Raw genomic sequence first — 17,997 nt, forward strand, 5'->3', positions numbered from 1 at the left:
CTTTAAATATAACTTGGACAATTATGCTATGAGGCTACTTGAATGAAAAAGCCAACAAGATACATTAGATACATTAACTGCTATGCAGATCTGCAGCTAAAAGAAAAAAAGAAAAGAACACCTTGTGCATAACAAGAATAAAGCAGTTAGCCTAATTGAAATGTTAATCCCTATGTAACCTTTGACATGATTGTTAGTGCATTTCCATGGCAGTTAGCCTGACAGATGTTAGGGCAGCACCAAATACATGCCTTTAAAAAAAATCAATAACTTTGAAGGCTCCCTGGTATAGTAAAATCAAGCTCAACATGACCAACATATTCCTAAAAAGTCCTGAACAATCTTGGAAGAAATATCAAGAAGTCTGAGAGAAAAAAAAAACACCGTTTCAACTGCACATATTGGTACATTTCTGATAACACGCAAGGCATTATGTAGATGGGAATGGAGATGATTCAAATGCCATTATACAAGAGCTTATGTAGAGATGTGGAAAGGCTCATTCACGTAAAGCTCTAAAATAATTGAACGCAACGAAGCTCAACTCTGGCACAAGTTCAAGCAGTGACTAGCTCAATAACACTGCCCACCTGAGTCAGTTAATCCATCAGACTTCAATCAGACACCAGGCACAAAACCGGTGATGAATGATGCAGACAGGCTGGGAGATACACTGGTATGCTGATCTTTTTCCCTCAACATTTTAGTCAAACAACATCGGTGGTAATGGTGGGGAGGGGGACTCAAATTGCTTAATGAGAAAAGTAAGTAACATTTAAAGAGTGTTGCGAGAAGGATTGAAATTCCACTCACATTCTGCTTTTGAGGAGGGAGCGGTGTTGACTCTGTGTGGTTGAGACTTGCTGGAAGACACAAAAGGAGCTGCGTGGAGACAGAGGGATGACCTTGGGCCCGGCCCAGGTACAAAAGCACTGCTAAAGGAACATTCCAGGGGACCAGGAAAACAAACTAGCCCCTAATCCTCCCTCTATCCCACAGTCTGCCGGATTAGAGCAGGGCCACTCTCTGCAAATGTTGACATTCCCTAAGACAAGACGTTAGAGTCTTGGAAAATATTTCAGAATGCAACATTTGTTGCAAGCAAAAGACGGAGCACAATGGATGAGGCGGTCTTGTTGTATCTAAGAAGCAGTGAACCACGTATTCTTTCAGTGGTCTGTGTGATTTCAGATGGAAGGTATTCGTTCGTTCGTTCTTTTTTGTGTGAAGTTAAACCAACAGCTCCATCAGTGTTTGAAAACATAACTGAATTTATTAAAAACTGAATTCTCAAAATGTCTAAGGAATAAGAATTTAGCCTACAATTTTCAAACCACAATCACCTAAGAAATAAGTTATTGACACACAGAGCATGAAGCTCATCAAACATAACCATTTAAAAATCTAAACTAATTATTAACAGCCTGCTTGAATATATTTAGAGAAGTTATAAACAATATTTAAACTTAAATATCACATTTTAAACTGCTTAAAATATCTTCAAATGCTCTAAAAATGTAAAAATTAAAGCACAATTGATTAATGGACTGACAAAAGATCAATCAATTTGGCCACTAGATGGTGCTAGACAGCTGCATGAGTCAAACCATGTGGCATGGGCAGGCTTTTATCAGAAATATAAAAAACATATGATATTCAATTGTTGGGTCCTGATCATATAGAACTATTGTTTTTCAAATTGGTGGCTGATATTATCTCACCACCACTGACATATATCTTCAATCTTTCCTTAACAACCAAGGAAATTCCACAGATGCATTCGTGGTTCCTTTGTTGACAGGGGGCGACTCTACTTTATTAGACAAATACATACCTATTTCAAAGGACTTTGAATTTGTATTCTGTCAAAACTTTTGGAAACTTTCATTAGAGAACAACTGACACAGTATCTACATAAACGTACGTTCATAAACTTTTGTCTATCAACCAATCAGGATTTTGGTTGATCAATCACAAACACCACTGTGCCGGTCTCAAATTCAGTGCTTTAGCTAATATTGTTGGGGGGAAACAGGAAACAGGCGTTTTGCCATTACTGGCAGTTTTCAACAGGCTATTCTCTCCATCATGATGCACCTTCGTTTTTATAGGTCATTTTTATCCGCAATTTCCACAGACATGCAGCTTCACTAAATTTTAAAACATTTATGAGGAGTAATGCACAAGTAAGAGTGACTGCACAAAAGTTACTCAATATAACTGCTAAATTAGATGAACAGCCACCCAGAACCATGCAAGTAGTGTTTGTTTTAATGGAAACCAAGGAGCAAAATGTAAACAACTGCCAAACCACTGTCTTCAACAATCACAAAAAAAGGCAAATATCACATCCTAACAAAAACGTTGCCAAAACTGGGAGAAAACTGAAAATATTCAGTTGTTGGATAGGGTTGGTCTCCGAGAGATTCAGCGGTTCAGTCTTACTATGAAGTTGACACAGGTTTGAGCAGTAACAGGCTCTGTTCTCACACCGGAACTTAAGGGTCTATAATATCCAGGACAAAAGGAGAAAAAAAAAGAGCATCATGGTATATAGTACCCAATACCACATAAACAAATATGATCGAAACGAGAACATGCTGGGAAACTAATATGAAGTCTACTTACATGAAAGCACTGCGTTCGTTTCCCCTGACAGCCACCTGTGTCAAAAGAAGGTTATAAAGGTCAGATCAAAGGTATGACCCCTGTGGGACACTCATTAAAAAGTAATGATGTCGGGCTGGCGCCCATTATCCCCTTCCAGTAGTGTACTCGGTCCATTTTTATAGGGTGACAGTGGGCCTGCTGCTTGTCAGGGTCAGTGGTGTTGTTGTAATGCTTGTGACATCATAAAACCGCCAGCTCATTAGAAGCCACTGAGAATCAATGTTGCATGTAATAGCCGCTCGTTTTAACATTCCAGGTAGCCGTTTGGTCACTGCATGACGCTGTGGGTGGTATAGATCTTAACATCTAGCAAATACTTGAAAACGACTTTTGTGCAGATATCATCCTGTCACCACGGATGTTGCTAAACGAATCACGCACAGATTGTTTCATTGATCACATCTACAATGGATTCAAACAAGTGAATGCGAAATACATTGGCTACTCTAAAACTCAAATTTTTACTTCTTTATTTTTCAAAAGAAAGGAATACTTTCATTTTAGAAAGGATGGATTAAATATATCAAAACAGACAGCAGAGACTTTGATAATGTTGTGAAAAATTTCTATTTCAAATAAATGCTGTTCTTTGAATTTTCCATTTATCAAAGATTGAAAATATATAGCATATATAATATATAATACATAATATATATATATATAACTTTTCAACAATGATAATAATAAGAAATGTTTCTTGAGCACCAAATAAGCATATTAGAAATGTCTAAAAATAGAAATAAAAAGTATTTTTAAACTATTATTTCACAGTGTTGCTGTTTTTACTGTATTTTCAATCAAATAAATGCAGTGCAGCTGAAAGTTTTTTTTTTAAGTGCCATTCTGAAATTTTCAGTCACTTGCTTATAGTTTGTAAGAAATATTTTAAAATTAATTTCAGCTCTGAAAAGGTTTACAATAATCAAACGATTCAAAATAATTGTTTTAAAGTAACTCATCAAATATCCACACCCATAGCATAGCAAATTGTCCGTCTTGACCTTTCTGTATTCAGCCTTAGCTAGACCTCAACAAGTCGACTAAGACTGCCCTCTAGCGGAGCTTTATGAAATTATACAATTAACTAGAGGATATGCAGCATCGGGAACGGCAATATTCCTTGATAATGACTATTCCAATCACAAAATGTTAATATAAGTAAAAAAGAATATTATGAACACTAATCCAAGTAATGATAGGATTACCATCTTATGTAATAACACCATGATAAGTGATAGCGTGATTTCTACTTTCATTCAAAACTAATTTCTTAATCCTCATTTTATAATTATATTTTTACTTAATTAAATGAACAGCCAAGTAGTTTATCAGCTAACCAAATATAATGCATAGTGACAGCCACAGGGGGGAAAAATGGCTTAATCTGGAAGAAAGAAAACACACCTACTCACATACAAAACACATATGAAAGCTGTGATTCAGATGACTGCCATGCAAGCATTGCTCAAGGCAGCGCTATGATGCCTCTGTGTCAGCGAGTGAACAATCACCTCTCACTCTCAGTGCAGTAATGCACGACATGACAGCCGAACGCCTCTCAACCCCGTCAAGCCTTTAGATCCGCGTACACCAGGGATAGAGTCATACTGTGCTGACAGGCACATCAACAGACCAGGCAACAGCAGGTGATTGGCTGCAGTAAGGATGGGGAACTATGGGGGAATACTTCATCCTCAGAGCTTCCTACTTCCTGCTCAGTCATCTGAGGGGCTTGTGCATTACGAAGAATTACATAGCAAAGCCAAACATTTATTCTGTTTTCTCAAAACAGATAAAGCAGATGTCAGATCCAGTAGAGAAGATGCCACATACTGTTAGGTCAAACGAGAGACTTTAACAGACGGTCTCCACATCAACTTTTTTTCTAAAAATGTATTATTGTTTCATTCTGATAGTGACATTGTTTCTGTCTCTGCTTCTTTCGAGTTTAATCTCACGTGTGTGGCCACATCGTACCTGTCTTTCCTCACTTGTCTTTCTTACTTCTTACAATGAACAACAATAATAACAGCATTTAATTAATAAAGGGTGATTCTAATTTATAAATATACACTACCATTCAAAAGTTTGAGGTCAGTGAGTGTTTTATTTTTATTTTATTTTTTTACAAATTAATACTTATTCAGCAAGAATGCATTAAATTAATCTAAAGTGTCAGACGTTTATAATGTTGCAAAAGATTTCTATTTCAAATAAAGGCTTTTCTTTTGAACTTTTTGTTCATCAAAGAATCCTAAAAAAATGATGACAGTTTAGTACAACTTTTTTTTAACATTGACAATAATAAGAAATGCTCATTCACAGCATACAGCGGGGGAAATAAGTATTGAACACGTCATCATTTTTCTCAGTAAATATATTTCCAAAGGTGCTATTGACATGAAATGTTCACCAGATGTTGGTAACAACCCAAGGAATCAGTACATACAAAGAAACCAAAACAAATAAGCTCAGAAATTAAGTTATGTGTAATAATGTGAAATGACACAGGGAAAAAGTATAACGATAATGATGTATAAACATAATGATGGCATTGTTTATAGGCGCCATTCTAAGCTTCTGAATGGTCCAGTGAGCACTTCTGGGGCCATAATACGGAAGTGGAAAGACAATAATTTCACCATAAATTTGCCTCGACCAGTGCTCCTCGCAAGATTTCTGATAGAGGAGTGAAAAGAATAATCAGAAGAGCTCTTTGCTTTTACCCATCATGAGATGTGTCTTGTGTGACACCTTGGCAATGAGACCTTTTTGTAGGCCATCATTTGGGACTGAACCAGCTGTTATTAATTTCCACTAACAGGGGGCTGGATTGCTTTTTAATTACTGTAAGTTTTCAGCAGTTGTCTTGGCTTTCCGTGCCTTTTTGCGCCTCCCTTTCTTCATGTGTTCAATACTTTTTCCATGTGTGATTTCACATTATTACACATAACTTCATTTCTGAACTTATTTTTGTTTGTTTCTTTGTATGTATGGCTTACTTGGGTTGTTACCAACATCTGGTGAAAATTTCATGTCAATAGCACCTTTGGAAATATATTTACTGAGAAAAATGATGACGTGTTCAATACTTATTTCCCCCGCTGTATATTAGAATGATTTCTGAAGGATCATTACACAATAGCTACTGAAAAATCAGCTTTGCCATCACAGGATTAAAATATATTAAAATAGAAAACAGCTATTTTAAATTGTAATAATATTTCATACTTGAAATACTTTTTTCTGTATTTGTTGCAATCAACTTAAAATAATAAATTATATATATATATATGAATGAATGAATGAATGTGTGTGTGTGTGTGTATATATATATATATATATATATATATATATATATATATATATATATATATATATATATATATATATATATATATAAACTTACTGACCCTAAATTTTTTATTGATAGTGTACTATTGGTCATTGTTAATTCATGTTTGTTGATCATACAATAACTAATATATTAGTATGCAGAGATCAACAATAACCAAGGTTACTAAATGCTGTAAAAGTATTGTTCATGGTTAGTGCATAATCCCTAACGTATTACAAATTGAACCTAAAGTTTTAACAAAATACGTCAATTAAGGTAGACATAAAAGAGAATTTAAAAATAAGAGATAAAAGAGCATTTAAAAATTGGACAAATTTGAGAAGACAAGGAGACAAACACCAAGGGCAGAAGAATGTAGTGCCAATCTTATGATACTGTACTGACAGCGTGTCATTAAGCGCACTAACTTTCACAAAGGGGTTAAGCTGTTTCACAGTAAATTGCACTGATCGTATCAGCTTTCCAGGGTGAGTAGACGGGCCTGACAGTGAGTGGTGGAGTTGGGAGGGGAGCGGGGATTTGACCTACCTGAATGGGTCTTACTGACATCAGCAGGTTTTTCAGATGGACCCCAGCGGTTGATGAAGAAAGCCCTTCAACTGACACCAGGTCTGCAGCCTTGCCCATCCTCTCCCCCCTCTTCCCGCTCTACCGCTCGTCTGTTTGCCAGGCACCAAGTGGGCACTGCCCATCTGGCCCTCTTCGACTATACCTCGCCCCTGAACAACAACCTGCAGCGAGCGCCAGGCGAGCGCCGGGACGACCAATTTAGTTTGCCCTTCTGGCGTCTGCTGATATTTCAATACGAATGAGATGCCTCAATGTTTTTTACTCTATTGACTAACAAAAGAATAGACCTTTGTGAGGTTAGATGCCATATTAAATTTTACACTAATGGAAATGAGGCTGTAAGGAAAGGACATACAGTGTGGTCAATGGATCTTAAAGACCTTAGTCAGGGAGTAGGCGCCATATTGATTTTTTTGAAGATGAAAACGAGACTGTGTTATTACAATGGCATGCACTGCATAAACAGGATTCATACACATTTTGACCACTAAATTTCCATGACTTTCCCGGCAAACATTCATGACCTAATGTTCCATGAAAGTCTATGTATTAATGTAAAATAATAAAAATCCATGTTCAAATGTATCATATCATAGCATTACTAAAATGAATAACTATTAATGCTATTTGTTTGCTTGCTATTTGTTTTAATCATAAGTACAAGCTGCGACTGTGCCAGATGTTACTCCACGAATGCTAAGTATTGTAATTTGTTTAACCAATATTATCAACTAAACATATTCTATTTTAAAGATATTTGTGAACAAATTTACATGACTTTTCCAAAACTTTCTGGGTTTATTTATTTTTCCAAAACTTTTCCAGACCTGAAAATTGCATATTAAAATTCCATGACTTTTCCAGGTTTTTCATTACCGTGCGTTAGGTCACATGTCATCAAAACTCACAACTTTCAACTTTCAAAACTGTTATGAGTTTTTGTTTACTGAGGTTTTTTTTGTAATATGTTTCATTAGACATTTGGCATGTTGATGTACAACAGTATCCACTGCACATTCCCTCACAGCCGTGCTTTCATTCCTGTCAAAACTATTAAATATGAAACTACCCTGACTAAGGTCTATTGTCTTAGGTCACCAAGACATCAAAATTTTACAAACAATTTTTTCCAGATTTTTTGGAAAGACAATGTTTATGTTTTGTCAAACACACAATCCAAAAGACCTTTCACCGGCATCGAATTAAATATGGCGTCTACCCTGATTAAAGGTGCTGCAAAATCCAGTTATTTCAATAGGAATCCACACAAAAGAGTGAATAAATTATGTTCAGCAAGTGTTCAGTTTGGTAACGCAAATTTGCCGCATTGACCAAGAGAAAACTGTTTGGTTTGAGTGTGACTTCTGGGCTTCATGTATCAATAAACTATTGAAAATGGACAATTGACTTCTTTGGCCTGCAAAATACAGCCAAAATTTAGCGAATGTGACAGCACCTTAAAATTCCCCTTAAAACATGAGATTAAGTTCCACAGGCATACTTAACAGAAATAAGGAGCCAGAAGGACGAAGTATAAAGTGCAGCACTTGCCCACGTTTACAACAGGATAAGGGCCGAGACACATTTACCTCATCAAGGGGCTGGTTAGGGTCAGATCCTCTCTTCTCATTGGGATGGTTTAGCTTTAGCCCGTATTGCAGAAATGAATGTGGAAATGAATCAGGCATACTGAGGGTGACAATTCTGGCCTTTGTATCAGTCACCGCTTTAGTCTCTTCACTCATCTGTGAAGAGAGATCAGAACTTGTACTCCATTTATAGTCTACAACAACAACAAAAGAATAGGAATGTTAAAAATAGACAGGATCACATGCATCAAATACATCTGTAGCAACATAATATTCTTAAAATAGTGTCTTAAACATGTCATTTTCATTTTGTTTTGTGTGAAATGTTAAAGATAATGTATGGCAATATTACTATGCCTGTCCCATTTTTTTCTTATCCAAAGTTTTATTCTGATAGAAAAAGCAACAAAAACAGGCCAAACTACGTAATGTGCACTGAACATTCCACTTGACTAAGACTATATGAAACACATTTAAGAGGAAATTCAACATTCTGAAATAAACAATTACATAAATGCATTTAGTATTAATCTCTTTCTCTCTTATTAACCTCTTTTTCACCACTAATGGTGGAATGCAATGGACTTGAACTCTCTGTGTATTTTTAGTCCACTTCCACGTGTCTTCCTGACCTTCCCATGCTGCATCCACCTTCCTGTCATCCTGCCGAGTGTCCCACCTCCCACCTCAGAGCTTAATGAGCATAAACAAATCAGGATTCCCTGCGACTCTCTCTGCTTCAAGTTCCGCACTTCTCTCGGCTGGCTGGGCCTCAATGTCACACCTGACCACTACACTGTTGTGAAAGCAGTGGGCATCCCCAGGCCTACAGTCAGAACAACTGGCCTACAGTGATGTACAACAATGGAACTCCCACAGACTATGTTATGATGTTGGACAGAGCATCACAACATTTCCTGCAGGACAGCAGACCTGGACATAATTGATTTTTCTCACATGGTCTATGAGAGAGTCTGTGGTATTACCAGACAATGTATTAGGGTTGTCAATATATACATAACACAAACACAGAATAAAAATACCAAAAAACAATATTAGAGCAAATAATTTGAATAATTAGAGCAATTCAGGTTTTAACCATCATCAGTTTCTTCTTCAGCTACTACTACTGCCAAACAACACCTACTGAGAGCAGCCAATACAGAATGTGTAAACAGCCGCCCACACAAGACACATTTAACAACAGTTCGATGAAGCAAAACAGAAAGGAACAAAATGCAAGGTTCTCGTAATTAACTATGAACTATTAACATTGCTGCCACTATAATGTAATGTCTTTGAATTAGTTTAATTTGGGGTCAAATTTTTTTTCTTTTTCTTAGCAAATATTGATATATTTGCCATATCATGCAATTAATTTGATTACAACAATTTGAAATCATTCTAATATGCTGATTTGGTGCTAAAGAAACATTTCTTATTATTTTCATCACTCATCAAAATCTTACTGACCCCAAACTCCTGAACCGTAGTTTATTCATGCAATACAAACTGTATAATGTGGAACAGTTTAAGTATGTTAGCGCCTCCAAATGTTATGAACTAAAGGAAAAAACTTGTTGTCATATGAATTTTTGTCCCCAGTGTTAATCCATACAAACGCATAGCTTCTTTAAAAAAAAAAAAATGTATCTCTTATCTCTAAATTTAATCTTTTAGCTGATTTGGGTGGGATAAATTAACCAATGAAACCACTTTTGAGCCAAGGAGTTCAGCAGTTTTCCAAGTTGGAAGTTTAAGTTCAAAGCTGAAGTTTAAGGGCCCAGTTTGAGTTGAATGACCAATAGAGGAGAGAAGAGAGGCACATCAGTGAGAAATGCAAATGGTTAGAAGTTCCACTGTACAGAGGTTTTCATCCAACTCCGAATGTATGAGGACCAGTGAAATTAGACATTATTGGCCAGTAAATTCGCTGATACTTAGTTAAAGGGGTTTACTGCTCTGGAGCACACCGTTTCGTTGCATTGAGCGTGAATACGACTTTAGACCATATTATGCTATAAATGTCCCAAGGACATCCCGAATCAAAGAAGCACAACCTGACGCAGTGAAACAGCGCTATCTGTATTCCGCTGCTCTCAGCACAGTGTTAAGTGATTAATCCCCCTCCATAGAAATCACAGCCCTCCATTACACCAATCACAGACTAAGCAGTATTATCCTGGGGTGACAACACTTGACAAATTCCCCACTCGCCTTCACTCCTGCTTTGTGTTCCCTGTTGGCACGCCTGCTATTATTCCTGATGAAAAATTAATTTCCCTTATCTGTGGCTAAGCTCTTCAATCCAAATCCGCCATACTAGCAACTCTCTATTTACAGGTATTAAGAGAATGTGCCCACACACACACACATTTAATGCCAGCAAACACACACCAAAGATTAATTGAACGTCTTCAGGGGGTGACATCCAACTCTGAACACCTGAAAGATACTTGATACTGGAGAGAGGGAGAGAGATAACATTGTCAGCGCGGATGAGACTGACAGCGGAACAATGTCCCTGGGTAGCATCTTGCTGATCTGTCTTTCAGCAGGCCCGCACCACTCTGTCAAATGCAACCTCATCGATTCGGCTGTCCGAAGATATTTCTCCGCAAAGAACCCCCCCCCTCCCCTCCCCCCTCCCCCTCTCACCACCACAACCTCTATTAAGACTGACACCCTGTTATCTTCATCGGCCTCCAAAGCTCGCGTGCCTCTCGTCTCAGGACAGGTTATGGAAAGGAAAGAAGGGAGAGAAAGGGCGGCTACACAGGAAAGACAGAGATGAAAGGAGAACGTTGTGTGATGTTGCATGCCCGGGGAAGATTGAATTCATATATGGGGTGAATTAAGGAGATTGTTTTGGAAGGAGGAATGGTGGAAGGGACTTTTTTTTTTATGCATGCATGTGCATGTTGTCATACAATAATATATGGACATACAATTCATACTGTGGAAACGGCACCAAAATGTATTAACATGCTAAAAAGTTTTAGAAAAGTAAAAACTGGAAGAGGAGGAGAGCGATTATTTCAATACTTAATATATAAGTATTGAAATTAATACTTTATTTGAAATTAAATTAAATTAAAATTTATTTGATTTTATTTCTTAATTCAGTTTGGAAATTACGGATTTTATTTAATTCACTGAACATGTAAACATGTTTAATATTTGAATGTGTTGTTTGAAAAAATTAACTTAACAATTAACTTCACATAACAGGCATTTATGCTTTTGTTACAGAAAAGCTGGACATACAGTACAGCATGATAAGCTAAATAAAAATTATTAGACTACAGAAATAAAAAAATATGCATTATCAATATTTTAATAATCGTTATAATAACAATAATAATTATAGTAATAATATCATCAATGATAATAATAACAATGATAATAATAATAATAATAATAATCACATTAAAATATAAACATGCATTGTAAATTATTGTTGTTAACAAAAACAATAACAATATCATCATTATCATCATCAAAACATTCATAATGCATACTTTTTGTGGTTTAATGTTTATTTAGTTATTGTGTCACTGGTGCAAAAATAAAACAATATTTAAAAATCTGTTCTGAAAGTAATCAGTAATCAGACACGTCAAAATAAACTGTATTGTAACAGCCTATAATAAGGCCAATATCTGTAAATCTCGAATCATGTCACAGCACTTGTGAGAGTTATTTGAGATTTTGACAAATTAATTCCTAAGTAGCAGTTATATGTGGTAATTCATGTGGAAGTATAGTACTTACACCTGGGCTGAAGTGTTTGACCACTGTAATTTTGGTGGGAACAGGCCCCTCAGAAGTTGTCTGCTCCAATATCCTCTTGCCTCCTTGCCGAACTACCTGTGGATCTGCTGCATGGGCCTCGTCATTACTGTAATGTTGGTTCATCTGATTTGGGATTTGCTCCATCCCCTGTAACATCACCCTGTCTGTGCCCTGCTGATGAGGCTGATTATGCTGCATCTCTGTTGCACGGCTTGATGGATTCCCTCGAGCCGGTGGAGCTTGTTGCCATGGCGGCTGAAGTGCGGGTGCTAAAAGCTGGTACTGGTGCTGCTGTGGAGGCAGAGACTGGAATTCCGGTTGGCGCTCCGGAACGAGGCAGCGAGGGGGATTATGGAAGGGCTGCTGGTGCGAAACCTTTCGAGGGCAAGAATTCAGGATGCACGGCTGTTTCTGTTGATTTTGGATGTTGTTCCAGTGTCCAGTGGAACTATCAGTTTGGAGGCGCTCCAGAAGCAGATGCTTCTTGTTTATGGCCCTCATAGATCGCATCCGTTCCTTATGTTTGATAACCTGCTCCCTCAGTCGCATCTGCTTCTGGAGCCTCTGCCTGTAGAACACCTCATCATGCTGAGGATAAAATAAAACACACCAGTTAAGCAAATAAACAACTCAATGCTATAATCACAGCAAGCTTAAACATTTATTAGTACTTTTTTTATATATATATAATGAACACTTCATTAAAAAGAAAATCATTATAAGGTGTAACTTGCTCTGCTGTTATTGCTTTAGGCGCAGACATTCTGCTAAATATAATTAAAGCATTTTTTCAAACAAAAATCCTTGCTGATATTGGCAAATGTCTGCTGTCTGAACATGACTGAAGGAGGAGAATGCAGATAGAAGCTAGACTGATTGATTTTCAGAGCAAGGCTTTGAAACAGCCCTGACAGCGGCTATTGATTTCCTCCTGACTGCATTGTTAGAAGTAATAATTGGTCTAATGAACAGCTTTCACACAGACTGCCTGACCTTGAGCATGGGGGTGAAAGGCTCTATTACCACACACGTTTATATCAAAGTCCAGAGAAAATGAGAGAGAGACTCCTAGCCTTCAAACACATTGATTCAAAAACTGTGAAATGATGCTAAACAGTACAACACAGCTAATGTCTTATTCAACAAGGTTTTCATTTAATAAAGTTGTGACTGTCACAAACATCACACTGACCTCTTTGTTGTTTGTCATGTTTAGCGGCTTTGCGGGACGTTTTTGAGTCGCTGGAGGAGTTTGGGGCTTCACCTTGACCTTCTGACCCACATTTCTTCCCACCACCCCTGGTGCTGGTGGAGTTTTGGCAGATATCTTAGACTTGGCACTTGCTGGCTGCCTTGCAGCAATGGGCATCCCCCTGGCAACAGCCATTGGCTTGGCACTCTGCACCATCCTGGCAACAGCTCTTACCAGCACAGCAGGTTTCTGAGTAGGATGGAGGCCGTTATTAGAGATGGATATGTGCTGCAGTTGGTAATACAAGCTCAGCCAGTGAGGCTTGCTGGATTAGTAAAGTTATATCAAAATTTTACACGTAGAGGGACGATCAGTCAATTAATGGGAAGATGACCTTTACCAAAAAAATATACATCTTAGAAGCACACTACAGTTCAAAAGTTGCATTAAATGCATTAAAATGATCAAAAGTGTCATTAAAATGTATCAAATGTTACATAAAAACATACAAATGTTTTTAACATTGATAATAATAAGAAATGTTTTTGAACGACAAATCAGCGTATTAGAATGGTTTGTGAAGGATCATGTGACTCTGAAGACTGAAATAGATTACCAGATTACCTTAAAAAAAATAAATAATAATAATTATTATTATTATATATATAAAATTGTAATATTTTACAATATTGCTGTTTTTACTATATTTTTTAACAAATAAATGATGACCCCCAACAGTTGTGTCAAAAAATATCAAAAACTATATTCCTTTACAGAATCTCTTCCTAACCATCTTATCTTAGTCAAGTGCAGCATTAAAAAACTCACATTTGTAGTCATTTAATGCTTTATACATCTAACTAAAATTTAAACTAAATGAGTTTCAGCTTTAAACAACAAAATTCCCTGGCACTACTGATGAGGGCAGATTGACACTGTGATTTGCTTTGTGATTGGCCACACTGAGGATGTTTTTTCTTTGATTGACAGGCAGAGGTAGAGTTTAAGACAAAGGGCAAAGTACTTCCAATCTAAGAGCTGTTGTTTGATGACATTTCAATTGAATTACGGCACACTTTGACAAAGAAACTTGATGATTAAAATTGAAATAAAATCTGTAAAATTAGCTACAAGACTCAATGTGAGAATCAACACATATAAATAAAATATCATATAAACATGGCCAGCTCCACAACTCCATGGTGCACAAATAAATAAATGATTCAAGGATGACAAATAATACTGGGGTCATCTTAAAAGTGTGTATAGATACGTTTAAGAAAAAGGCCTACAGAAAGCAGAATGTAATGACCTTGATGTAGGAATGATCCAGCTCAGCCTCAGCCTAATGAAGCCAAACTGGAAACAGAGTAATTGCCCAAAACTGCCTAAAAACACTAGAGGGCAGCGTAGCCTATGGGTCCATCTGTCCATGAGAACAAACAGGCTTACCCTTATTCATCCAAATTTATACTTTGAAGTGCATTCATGTATTTAGAGTAGACATTAAAAATTGTATTTACATGATATTAGCAGGGTTTTTTTTATGTCATTTTTCACACAAACCAAATTCAAACTCATGGTGCATGTATAAGCACCACAGCTTAATAAGTGGAAGTAATGTGAACTAACCTCTAGTCTAGGCCACAGCTCCAACAGAATTTAAAAACAGGGCAAATAGGCACTTGGTATTTAATTATGGGAAGTACACTACACCTACAGATAAAGTAAAGGATCTAAAGAGTATTTATGGGGCAAAATACCTTAAGCATCACAAGAGGTTAAATAGCATCTATAAGTCGTACATTAACCCTGTCAAATCACAATTGCCAGAGTTGTCTCATAGATTGGAGTGGTCATTATGCTACATCCTTTAATATTACCTGTGCTTGTGGTCCAGAGGGAGCAGAAAAGGGACAGCCAGACAGAGCTGATGGATTTTTCGGGAGAGAGTAGTGGCCACGGTGGGGAGACCCAGGCTTTGACAGATCCGTGGGACCCTGCAAAGCTGGACTGGGCCTCCAGGGGTCACTCTCATATCCTGGAGGATGAATGGAGCCCATGGGAGCAGGTCCAGCGAGGAGCGGATTAGTGTCCAAGACTGAAGCAGAGTGCTGTTGATCAAACATATGCTGTCCTGGGAACACTGGCTCTTTGAAGGAGGGGTGAAACAAAGACAAAAAAAGAGGGGAAGTGAACATGCGGGTGCCATATTGCCATATTTCCGCTGATCTAATGTGACATCTCTACTTCTGTTTCCACCTTGGGTGTCTGACTGCATACAGCAGGTGCTGAGGATGGAGCAAAGGTCAAAGGTCAAAGAGGCAAATAGACATTTCTATGTAATTCAAAACATTGTAAATGCATATATCTAATTCACATTCTATGCTGCTTAGTATTTTTGTGGAAACCATGATACTTTTTTTTAAGATTCTTTGATGAATAGTAAATTTAAAAGAACAACATTTATTTGAAATATAAATCTTTTGTAATATTATAAATGTCTTTGATATGTTTCATTAATTTAATGTGCCCTTGCTAAATATATATATATATTTTTTTATCATACTGGCCCCAAACTTTTAAACACTAGTGTATACATTTAGGTTACAGGGTCCTAAAGTGTCCCAACTGTAAGAACAGCACGGTAACAGATGGTTTGGTTAGAAAAAAAGAAAAGAAAAAAAGAGTGTGCACTCTAAGCATAGGCTACACCTTCCGAGACCGGATGTGTTTGCTCAGCCGTCTGGAGCACTGTATGCAGTTGGGATATGTGGTCTCACCAGGACTGCGACAGGGTCTGGTGAGTGTCTCCGCTGGGGCAGGCTGTCCCTTGCAGGAGTGTTTAAGATGACGCCCAGAGGGTTGAGGAGAGAGAACCTCTCGCAAGTCAGATCCAACCTAATACAGACAAACACCAACAACTGAGCACTGAAAAACAAATATTCTGACATTTTTTTCAAATAAACAATCCATGTAGACCACAGTGCATGAAAAAATAAATGACAGTAGTACATCAACATCTATAAATCTCTGGCATTTACTTAAAGACACTATGAAGAAAATAAAACAAAATTATTCTGCAGGTTTCTTTGTCATTTTATCACCTCTAAAGCAAATCAAGGAAGAGAAAAATAAAGGATAAAATAAGAATTTATATTTAAAATAATAGACTTTTTAAAAAATATTATAAATAAATAAAATAGAGAAACAGTATATATATATTGTTTTAAAAATTGATTAATTCTTTTATTTAAACAGGATGCATAAAATCATTGAAAAGTGACAGTTTATATTGTATACAGTTTATACTAGACTTTTTATAATGCTACAAAATATTTCTATTTGCAAATAAATTATGTCCTTTTGAACTTTCTATTTATCAAAAAAAAAAGTTTCATAATGCACCAAATCAGCATTTAGACTGATTTCTAAGAGATCATGTGACATTGAAGACTAAAATAATGTTAAATGTCCTTTTATGTTTATTTTTATAAATTATATATATATATATTTTTTTTTTTGGCAAGACAATAAATATACAATGATTGTCTTTAGTATGCTCACATTTAAGGAGAGATTTAAATTGTTAGAAGAAACTTTGCTGGCACCCTTGCCATTATAATTACGCACATCTGACATAATTGCACCGAGCTTTTCAGGGGCATGATAACAATCATATTTCCTCAATATAAATCATATAAATCAAATGAATCCTTTCAAATAAAAGCTAACCACCCTGATTTCACATTTATCCTCTTAAATATCCATCTCGGTTCTCAAATAAGCCCTTTTCACTGTACTTCACATACAAAAATGCCACTCTTACCCGTGTTAATTACCTGATGCTATCGTTCTTAATCTACATTCTAAACCAGAATTGATTACTCCTTTTTTTTTTCTCTTCTCCTTGGCCTGTGTATGAATGAGATTCAAGCCAAGTCATCCTAAACAGAAAGTTAATCAGTAGCTCTATGCAACAGACTGTGGTTCAGAAATAACTGGCCATTGTGCACTTAATCAGTTCTCCACTCAAAAGGTCAGTTCCAGCCCCCCAGTAGGATTTAATTAAAAGCACTACACAAAAGCAAAAGCCGTTTGTATGAATTTGATAACCAAGCATGCTCTTTCAATGGCTAATCCTGCATTTACAGAGAGAGAGAGAGAGAAAGAGAGAGCAACGGAGCAGGAGGGAGAGGGAGAGATAGAGGCAGCCGAATCTCTCCAGGGTTGGAGCCAGGTGTGGATTGCACTGCATTCAATAACGGAGATGATTAAGAGGACAATGGGAGGATGTTTCATTAGAATCATGCTCTGCCTGTTGTCTTCCACTCTCAGTATTAGAATTGCCATTGAAACTGCACCGACAGAGAGGGAAGACGGTCATGCCGCTGGGCCTCTTTCCTGAAGGAGAGATGCTGTTGTGGAATCAGAGAGTCATAAGAGGGATGTTTGTATTCAGTGCACTCTAAATTAAAAAGTGCTGTAGGGCTACTGCTGAAGAAGGTCAAACGAGGGCAAAATTATTCACTTAAAAATAATTTCGGAGTTTTCAGCATAATTTATTGCAGGATAGGTAACTATTTAAAAATATAAAAAAAAAAAAAATATATATATATATATATATATATATATATATATATATATATATATATATATATATATATCTGCAGCCAAAATCAAAACGGAGCTGAATAGAAAGTGCATCATTGTCTAAACTGAACTTCTATGACCTGGATTATTTGTGATGCGTTTTAACAAGACAGCGGTCTGATATTTTCCTTTTCACAAACAGCCATTTAAGTGACTTCTGACATCACTGA

General features: G+C 36.8%; 1 protein-coding gene across 1 annotated transcript in view; it reads right to left on the reverse strand.

Moving 5' to 3' along the window:
* Positions 1–2,248: 2,248 nt before the first annotated feature.
* Positions 2,249–17,997, reverse strand: part of rbm33b (RNA binding motif protein 33b) — a 29,449-nt gene continuing 13,700 nt past the window's right edge. The window contains exons 5-11 of the mRNA XM_081375522.1: positions 15,958–16,075; positions 15,058–15,326; positions 13,175–13,423; positions 11,962–12,570; positions 8,188–8,343; positions 2,629–2,663; positions 2,249–2,506 (exon numbers count right to left, since the gene is read on the reverse strand). Of these exons, the coding sequence (XP_081231648.1) occupies positions 2,428–2,506; positions 2,629–2,663; positions 8,188–8,343; positions 11,962–12,570; positions 13,175–13,423; positions 15,058–15,326; positions 15,958–16,075 (1,515 nt within the window). The 3' untranslated portion in view covers positions 2,249–2,427. The remainder of the gene's footprint in view (positions 2,507–2,628; positions 2,664–8,187; positions 8,344–11,961; positions 12,571–13,174; positions 13,424–15,057; positions 15,327–15,957; positions 16,076–17,997) is intronic.

The sequence above is a fragment of the Scardinius erythrophthalmus genome (assembly GCF_964197995.2).
Source record: "Scardinius erythrophthalmus genome assembly, chromosome: 9".
Lineage (NCBI taxonomy): Eukaryota > Metazoa > Chordata > Actinopteri > Cypriniformes > Leuciscidae > Scardinius > Scardinius erythrophthalmus.